The sequence below is a fragment of the Chiloscyllium plagiosum genome, chromosome 38, assembly GCF_004010195.1.
Source record: "Chiloscyllium plagiosum isolate BGI_BamShark_2017 chromosome 38, ASM401019v2, whole genome shotgun sequence".
Classification (NCBI taxonomy): Eukaryota; Metazoa; Chordata; class Chondrichthyes; order Orectolobiformes; family Hemiscylliidae; genus Chiloscyllium; species Chiloscyllium plagiosum.
The window spans coordinates 23,482,657-23,492,027 of record NC_057747.1 but is presented as its reverse complement, the minus strand read 5'-3'; the positions used below and the strand labels follow the sequence as shown (position 1 = coordinate 23,492,027).

The 9,371-nt window shown below is 42.4% G+C and overlaps 1 protein-coding gene across 6 annotated transcripts in view; it reads right to left on the bottom strand.

Moving 5' to 3' along the window:
* Positions 1-3,799: 3,799 nt before the first annotated feature.
* Positions 3,800-9,371, bottom strand: part of micu1 (mitochondrial calcium uptake 1) — a 108,247-nt gene continuing 102,675 nt past the window's right edge. For all 6 annotated transcript variants that reach the window (XM_043679120.1, XM_043679121.1, XM_043679123.1 and 3 more), the window contains one exon: positions 3,800-5,610. In XM_043679120.1, coding sequence (XP_043535055.1) covers positions 5,450-5,610 — 161 coding nt within the window. In that variant the 3' untranslated portion in view covers positions 3,800-5,449. The remainder of the gene's footprint in view (positions 5,611-9,371) is intronic.

Sequence of the window (9,371 nt, the reverse complement as noted above, 5' to 3'; positions counted from 1 at the left end):
AAATTACTGTAATGGATATATACACCTATAGTAGTGCCTTGTTAAAAAAAAGTTGTCTAAATGATTTTTTAAATCACCGCATCCACTTATACAAGAAGTAGCTTTACAGTGTAAGCTGCAATGCAGGTTGCAATGATTACTTTGTGGGCTTCCTACACAGATTTCCTGATTGGATCTGAGTAACACATCGCGGAGAAGGTAACAAACACAGAGAATGTCAGAAAAGCTCAGCAGGTTTGGTAGCACCTGTGAAGGGACGTACAGAATTAATGTTGAGTCCTGTATGGCTCTTCAGTTCTGAAGAAAAATCACAGAGAACTTGAAACTTTAACCCTGCTTGTTTCACCACAGATGCTGCCAAATATGCTGAATTTCTCCAGCATTCTCTGCCCTTGTTTCTGATCTCCAGCATCCAAAGTATTGTGCCTTCATAACTTGAAGATAAACGCATAGTAGTGTGACTGTATGGCTTTCCCTATTAATCACTGGACGTTACATGTAACACACCTGTTTAAGAAAGGAAGGAGACAGATGACAGGAAATTATAGGGCAGTTAGCCTGACCTCAGTTATTAGTAAGATCTTTGAGTCATTTATTCAGGATGAGATTGCAGACTACTTGGAAGTGCATGGTAAAATGGAACTAAATCAGCACAGCTTCATCAAGGGGAGGTCTGTTAGAGATCAATCCAAAGATTGGATTAGATTCCCTACAGTATGGAAACAGGCCCTTTGGCCCAAAAGGTCCACACTGTAGAAACAGGCCCTTCTGCCCAACAAGTTCACACCAACCCTCTGAAGAGTAACCCATGCAGACCTATTCCCCTGTCCTATATTTACCCCTGACTAATGCACCTAACACTGTGGGCAATTTAGCATGGCCAATTCCACCTGGAATGCACATCTTTGGATTGTGGGAGGAAACCAGAGCACCCGGAGGAAATCCACACAGACACGGGGAAGAACATGCAAACTCCACACAGTTGCCAAGGCGGAAATTGAACCTGGGCCCCTGGCGCTGTGAGGCAGCAGTGCTGACCACTGAGCCACCGTACAGCCCAAGATGTGCAGATTGCCCACAATGTAAGTTAGGTGCATTAATCAGGGGTACATGTAGAGTAATAGGGTAGGGGAATGGGGAATGGGTCTGGGTGGGTGACTCTTTGAAGGTCGGTATGGACTTGTTGGGCCGAGGGCCTGTTTCTACACTTATTGATTTTTAAATTTTTCTAGAGCCAGTGGAGGTGATCTACCTGGATTTCCAGAAGGCCTCTGAGGGTGCCACACAGGGGGCTGCTGAATAGAACAAAGCTTTAGGGGCAAGCTGTGGCATAGATAGAGGATTGGCTGACTGGCAGAAGACAGAGTGGGGATAAGGAGACCTTTTCTCAGGATGGCAGTCAGGGACTAGTTGAGTTCAGCAGAGGTCAGCATTGGGATCGCAACAATTCACATTATACATTAATGATCTGTATGAAGGATCTGATGGGCATTGTTACTAAGTTGCACGTGGCATACAGATAAGTTGAGGGACAGGTAATGTTGAGGAAACGTGAATGCTGCAGAAGGACTTGGTCAGGCTGGAAGAGTAGGCAAACAAGTGGCAGATGGAATATAATGTGGGAAACTTTAATAGGAATGTAGAGGTATAGACTATTTTCTAAATGGGGAAAGGCTTTGGAAATCTGAAGCACAAAGGGACTTGGGAGTCCTCATTTAGGATTCTCAAGGTTAACATGCAGGTTCAGTTGGCAGTTAGGAAGACAAATGCAATATTAGCATTCATTTCATGAAGGCTAGAATACAAGAGCAGGGATGTACTGTTGAGGCTAAATAAGGCTCTGGTCAGACTTCAACTGGAATATTGTATGCAGTTTTGAGCCCCGTATCCAAGAATATGCTGGCATGGAGGGCATCCAGAGGAGGTTTACATGATCCTGGGGATGAAGGGCTTGTCATAAGAAGAGTGATTGATGACTCTGGGCCTGTACTACATGGATTTTAGAAGGAGTGGGGTGGGGTGGGGTGGATTTCATTGAAACTAAGAATACTGAGAGGCATGGATAGAGCAGAGATGGAGAAGATTGTTCCACCAATTGAAGAGATTCGGACCAGAGGGCACAGCTGCAAGGTTTGTAGCTCAGGTTTAGGTTTAGGGTGTAGGCTTGCTCGCTGAGCTGTAGGTTTGATATCCAGATGTTTCATTACCTGGCTAGGTAACATCATCAATGGCAACCTCCAAGTGAAGCAAAGCTGTTGTCTCCTGCTTTCTATTTATATGTTTGTCCTGGATGGGGTTCCTGGGGTTTGTGGTGATGTCATTTTCTGTTTGTTTTCTGAGGGGTTGATAGATGGTATCTAGATCTATGTGTTTGTTTATGGTGTTGTGGTTGGAGTGCCAGGCCTCTAGGAATTCTCTGGCATGGCTTTGCTTGCCTGTCCCAGGATAGATGTGTTGTCCCAGTCGAATTGGTGTTTTTTTCTTCCGTGTATAGGGCTACGGGGGAGAGAGGGTACGGTTTCAGAGTGAAAGGATGACCCTTAAATGACGAAGAGGAATTTCTTAAGCTAGAGGGTGGGGAATCTGTGGAACTCATTACTGTAGAGGGCTGTGGAGGCCAGGACATTGAGAGTCTTTTATAAAGACAGTGATAGATAGGTTCATGATTAGTAAGGGGATCAAGTGTTACAGGGAGAAGGCAGGAGAATGATATTGAGAAACATACCAGCCATGATCAAATGGCAGGGCAGATTCACTGGGCCAAATAGCCTAATTCTGGGTCAAACTGATGAAAGACATTTCCATTGGTGGAACACAGACTTCCTCAGTGTGAAATAGTGTGAAGAAAGATTGCTCAGGTTGAACTCAAATTCTGATAGATGTGAACTCACTGCACAAGACTGAACCTTATTCACTGTCACGTGGTAACCTCAGTCAAGGGGGTAACACTGGAGGGCAAGTGTGGAAGACAGTAGTTCTTATTTATTCCTTATTTAATCCTCAGCACATAGACACAGTTGTATCTCAAGTGTTTGATTGATCAGAATGGAGAGAATCTACCAGACCAAGCATACCAAAAGAACATTTATGTCCCTCGAAATGGGATAGACATTGCTTGCTAAATGACTTGCCTGCACCAGTTTCTGAGGATGATAACTTGACTGGTCTCAAACCAGGTCTAGAAACTGGACATAATTGGGAGATTATGAGGAGGAAGATTAATTTGTCATGACTTATGTTCAGTGAGCTGGTTAAGGAATCAGACTAAAACTGTTCCAGCTTGTATCATAGCAAGTATGGCCAATGGCAGGAAATAATTCCAAAAGCAAAAGGACCTCCATTTCTCAGAGGCTTATTGAAGCTTGGGTTGTGTGAATGAGGGATTTGTGTTGCCAGCACTACAATAATCGGGAGCACCTCGAGATGCACAAGCAACCGAATATTTATTGGGGGTTTTGCACTGTCGACTTGAATGAGATTTCACTTGAAATTTCACATTTTGCAACTAGCACTGTAAAAGCTTCTACAAGGTACAATACATCAAAACAGAATCTTCTGAGTACAGGTTTATAAATATACCACAACCAGTTGGTTTAGGCAGCGGGGAGAAGTGGCTGATCCGAGTCCGACATTAAAGTAACATTTTCCTGCTTCAAAAAGATGGCTGTACGTCAAAGGAATACTCCGGCTGGTACCTGGAGGTGGGACAATTGCTTGGAGGTGGTAAAAGTTATCAAGTCTGTAAGTTATCAATTCTCTTAAATGCACAAAATTAAACACACCTTAAAACAAAGAGATGCATCATCTCTAGGGAAACATTTATTTCAGATTTTTTACATTCATTTTTACTAAATAACCATTCTGAAAAGAACTCACGCCTAGCGCAAGAGCAAATCTAAACTATACCGAACATTGGTGCTGAATACTTTCTTTGCTCACTCAGTGAAACAGCAGAGGAGAACCATGAAATTGCATTAAAGGTTTGCCCACTGATGTGTGATGTATGAACATTTAAATAAGAGGAGCAGTGGGAAGTTTAAAGACAGTGCTTGAACAGTAATGGGAAATACTCAAATCCATAACAAGCATCAAATCAGAATTAGAATTTGAATTTGAATTACCAGCCTGTTTTCTAGGATCTGAAGGAAGAGATGATGATTATGGCCTTAAACAATACCAAATACAAATCAACACAAATGGAAAAGATAATTTCCAATCTTATCTGTACAATAACATATTTGAAACATTAGTATCTCAAAGGGGAGGCTGTACCAGAAGAGAGCAAGTCTTATTGAAATGCAGGCCACTTGGGGGGGAAAAGGACATGGGAAAATGGTTTAGAGAGGAAGCTGTTGTAATCGCAAGAGCAAGTTTGTCTATTCTAACGTTGACACCACAAACTATACTCAACAGGATTCAAGTGACTGAATGTGATGTACAATTAGCAGAAATTTAGTGAGCACTGGTTTGGGTGAAACCCTGTCACACTGTACATGACAGTCCAGTATTGACACACAAAATGATATGCAATACCAGGCCCACAGCTTCTCTCAGTTGTCAGTTTGCTTCAGGTTGAGAACTGATTTCAAGCCACTGACAATTCAATGCTGTGACCCAGTGTTGCTCTATTACTGGAGGTGTTGTCCTAATGCATTGCAACTAGCTGCACTGCAGAAACTCACTCTTTTGATCGCAAATCCTTCCTTTCTGTTTTGTGGTCAATTGTGTTGGATGTGTTTTAATACATTAAATTACAGCTGATATCAGAAGCTGGGGAGGGAGATTGATGAACACCCTCCCCTCCTTATAAATACCCCCAGTCAGGGACCAAAGCATCATAGGGTCACCAAGTCAGATTAGTAGAGCTCCTTCAGGAGAATTCACTGTCAGTTTCTTCCCCACGTTGTGAGAGAAGCAACCTGGGCTGTGTTCAGCAACACCTTGAACCTGACCAGTACTGTTGCTCAGGGTAGTTGTTGGGAACACAGAGTGCAAATTAGGCTCACACTGAAACATAACTTACAAGAGTCACTGTGGCCACTGTACAGGTAGTCAGTGGGTCTGTATCTGAGTCCACTCGGAGCAACTCCAAAGCATCGGAGAAATCCTTCCAAGATACTTGCAATCTCTATGGTGTTCAAGCATAAATGAACAATGGCGTTAACTGTTTCCAGTACTGGTCTCTCACAGATAGAAACAAGCTGACCAGATTAATAAGAAGCCTCTTCAATCTACTGATGCGTCAGAGCACATTTCTCCATTGAAACCTGCCATTGGATCTGACATGCAAACGGTCTCATATTTAAAAATAAATCATAACATAACTGGAAATAAAATCTGCATCTTTATATCCCATGAGTTAAGGCATTCTAGTTCAGTCCTCTTGACAATTCTTCGAGCAATCTGTGCTACAGCTGCTTCTGAGTAGCTGAGCTATTCCTGTATCTCACTACTTGGATAGATAAGGCAAGTCCCAGGCAGTTTCCTGTGCACACTTCCACATTGCACGCATAAGCCGTGTGAAGCCGGTATCCTTTGGTTTTTCCAGTCCACGCATCAGTCGTTGTTTCATAATGGAAATGAACTCCCTGTTGCTCAGCTCCCCGTTTCCTGCAAGACATTTTAAGATCTTGATCAGTAATCTACTTGGCTCTGCAATAGGAAATCATAGTGGTGGCACAGCTGCATTGGATTGAATTCACTCAGTTACACTTTGAGCAGTTCTGGAATGTCATTAAGTTGATTCCAAGGGACCTAGTGGTCAAAAGGATTCAAGCAATTGGACAATCTGAGACGTAAGCCAAGATTTACTAAGTAGTAAAGACTGTTGCAGTTTACACAACTTACCAGTATCAGAAAACAAGCAGGAAGTATGCATTACAAGGTATTTGGCTCCTGTCAAGAGTCATTCACTTCAGCTTGAAGTGCTACCAATTCTGATTTCACCAAGTCTTCTCCTTACTTTGAGGCTCTGTGCAATGTGGCCAGTAGAGCTGTAGGATGCTGTCATGATCACAAGATTACAGCTGTGAGGGTGTTGGGAAGAGTTAGGGATGATGGGCAAATCCCACACTACCTTTCTCTGTTGAAACCTACCATTGGATCTGACAAGCAAGAAGTCCCACACTTAAAAAAACCATAACATGTGGCATTCAGAGAACTGATGGCATCCCAGTGACAATGCATCGTTAGTCTCTCAGGGTAAAGTAAAAATGATTAAACTAGTCCTTTGCTCCCAAACCCAAGAGATTCCAACACCATATTCAACTAGGGGAATACCACCAGCGCTGAAAATGTGTTGCTGGAAAAGCGCAGGTCAGGCAGCATCCAGGGAACAGGAGAATCGACGTTTCGGGCATAAGCCCTTCTTCAGGAAGAAGGGCTTATGCCCGAAACGTCGATTCTCCTGTTCCCTGGATGCTGCCTGACCTGCTGCGCTTTTCCAGCAACACATTTTCAGCTCTGATCTCCAGCATCTGCAGACCTCACTTTCTCCTCAAAGAATACCACCAGCTGCAAGTTTCCCTCCAAGTCACACACTATCCTGACTCAGAAATATTCTTTTAGTGTCACTGGTTAAAATTTTGGAGCTCCCTCCCTAGTGACACCAAATAGATTGCAGCAGTTCGAAAAGCAGCTCATCACCACTTTCTCAAGGGCAACTAGGTACGGGTGAAAAATGTTGGCCCAGCCAGCAAAGGCCATAGCTACTGAATTAATAAAAAGTATCCTGGATTTATTTACATGGTCTGCTTCAGTTAAATCTGTACCTCGAATTGAGCATACTTTGAAGTAATTCCAGCCAACTTCCTCAGTTGTAACTTACTGCCTTTGGTCTCTATCCTTGTTAAGGTGAATAAAGGCTGCCATTGTATATTTTGTCATTCTCTAAGCAGACTGTCCAAAGAATGTAAACTAGATAACAAATAAACAGCAGTATTGTTGTATTGGTCCCATTGACCCAGGCCACTGTAACTCAAGAGTAATGCGGGTTTAAGGGCAGAGCCAGTGAACATAAGGGGCACACATTACTACTATACACCTTGATTTTCCAGGTTTAAGAATTAAAAATTCTCATGGCGGAAGGAGATATTTTTCCATTGCTAAACAAAGGTACTCTAGGCTCTCCTAACATTCAGTTTGCTCAGCTGCATTCTGAGTTGATTTCTGCAGAGAATTTCTCCCTGTTCATTAATCTTTTCAGTCGTGAGATGTACTGCTCAGATCCTGTTTTGCAGCTAAAAGGATCTGGGACTTCTCTTTCTAGACCTGCAAACATTTCATTTGTTAAAATAGGTCATTGTGACAACTAGTGGTTCTGATGGGAGGCAATGTACCTAAATCAAGATTTCACAGTCAACGTGTCCTTTCTGCTGCGTTGTAAATTACGTGACATCAGGGATCGTTATTCACTTGTTCCTGTGAAGAAACAAACTGACTCGGCCAAACAGCCGACTTTATTAATGGGGCAATGGAAAGAATGGAATGGGGTGAAATCATCCTAAAGACCTGTGCTCGGTGGTCAAGAATTTCACAGAATCAGATGTCAGGAAAATAAGCAGGGGTTTACTGGCCCCAAAACGTTATAGCCAATTCTCTACAGAGGGCAAATTCACAAATATGGATGGTTAACTAGCTAATGGAGGAATGAGATTATTGTAAAAGCAACACCCAATGATCTATCTTGGGTGCTCTGCTTCTGGTGTAGAGGGAGAGACAGACAGACAATGATTGCCTGACCCTATTTTAAAAAACTCTACAGATTGAGGTGGGACAACCAAAGATGATGCTGAAGTTTTTTTGGGAATTTCTGAAACAAGTAATTCTGAATGGTACAAACAAGGGACCAATCAGGAACAGACTGACCAGCCAAGCTCTTCAGCTTCCAAAAGACATGCCCGATATGCTGGCAGTTTAGATAAAGTAAGCCTCGAGCAATAATCTCAGATATGTCTGGCGGACAGGACGGTCAGGGCAGCAGGATGAGAGGGTACTGCATTAATACTAAATTTGAAACAGATTTGAGAAATGATTCTGTCAACACAGAAGGTGGTTAACAGTTGCAAATATCAGACAGGAAGCCTGGGTGAAGGAACTGGAGTCAAATGGAGTCCTAAGATAAATTCCAGAATTGCAGCAGCAACTGGACCATTTTGTTTTAATATAACAAATGCTTCATATATCATCAGCGCTTGTAGAACTCTGTAGTATGTCTAGGCCAAATGCTGTAGCAAGTCTGTTCTCTAAACGGGAATGTGTGCTAAATGTTCTGAAGATAGTCTTTCCATAGAATTAAATATTTAAAAATATTGCATGAAAGTGATACATTTCTTGTTTTATTGAAAAATAAATTGTTCACAACCATAGCTGCTGCATAGCCCTTGTTGACTCAACTGACTATTCAGTGAATTATGCCAGGTAGGCAAACTGTGTGAACTTGCCTTATGAAGGAACGAGGTTCAAAATATGTGCAAATAATACAAGAAAATTCTATTAAAACTTACTTCTCAGTAACACTTACAGCATTTGAACATCATTCATGACAATTCCTCACTGGGGATGTGGTGGTGCAGTACTAATGTCAATGGATCAGTAATCTGGAGGCACAGGTTAATGTCCTGGGGATGTAGGCTCAAATCCCACTATTGCAGCTGATGAAATTTAAATTCAATTTAATAAATCTGGAATTGAAAGGTGGTCTCAGGAATAACAACCATCACTGACTGTTGTAAAACTATCTGGTTCACAAATGCCCTTTCAGGAAGAAAAATTGTCATCCTTACCTGGTCTGGCCTCCATGTGACTCCAGACCCACAGCAATGGGCTCTTAACTGCCCTCTGTTCAAGGACAACTTGGAACAACAAACGCTGACCTAGCCAGTAATGCCCTCATCCCATAAAATAATGACCTCCAGGAACATTTGTACTAACATTGGCACTATTTTATTCAGCCTTACTTCTGCTACCTATCTAAATAACATCAAGAACAGCCCATTTGATCAGAGAAGAGGTAAATTTCTGGGCTGTGAATTACAGGAAAGCAAGGTGACTAACTCAACCTTAAGGTAAAACCGACCACTGCAATCTATCCTAAAGCCTTCGAGTTTATAGCTCAGTTTCAGGCTTTAACATTTTGCAAGGTCCTTCATGCAAAACTTTGCAGAGCTGTTAGTACCTCTGTCTGCTAGGGTGGGTGGAGTTGCAAAAAGGCCAGTTTTTTTTCCTGCAGACAACTACCTCATACTGCAGTAAGTATGCTGGGAGGTGTAAACACATGATGGACCTTGAACAATGAAACTCAAATGTCCCCCTTAGTAATCAATGTTGAGAGAGTGTTGCTGGAAAAGCACAGCAGGTCAGGCAGCATCAGA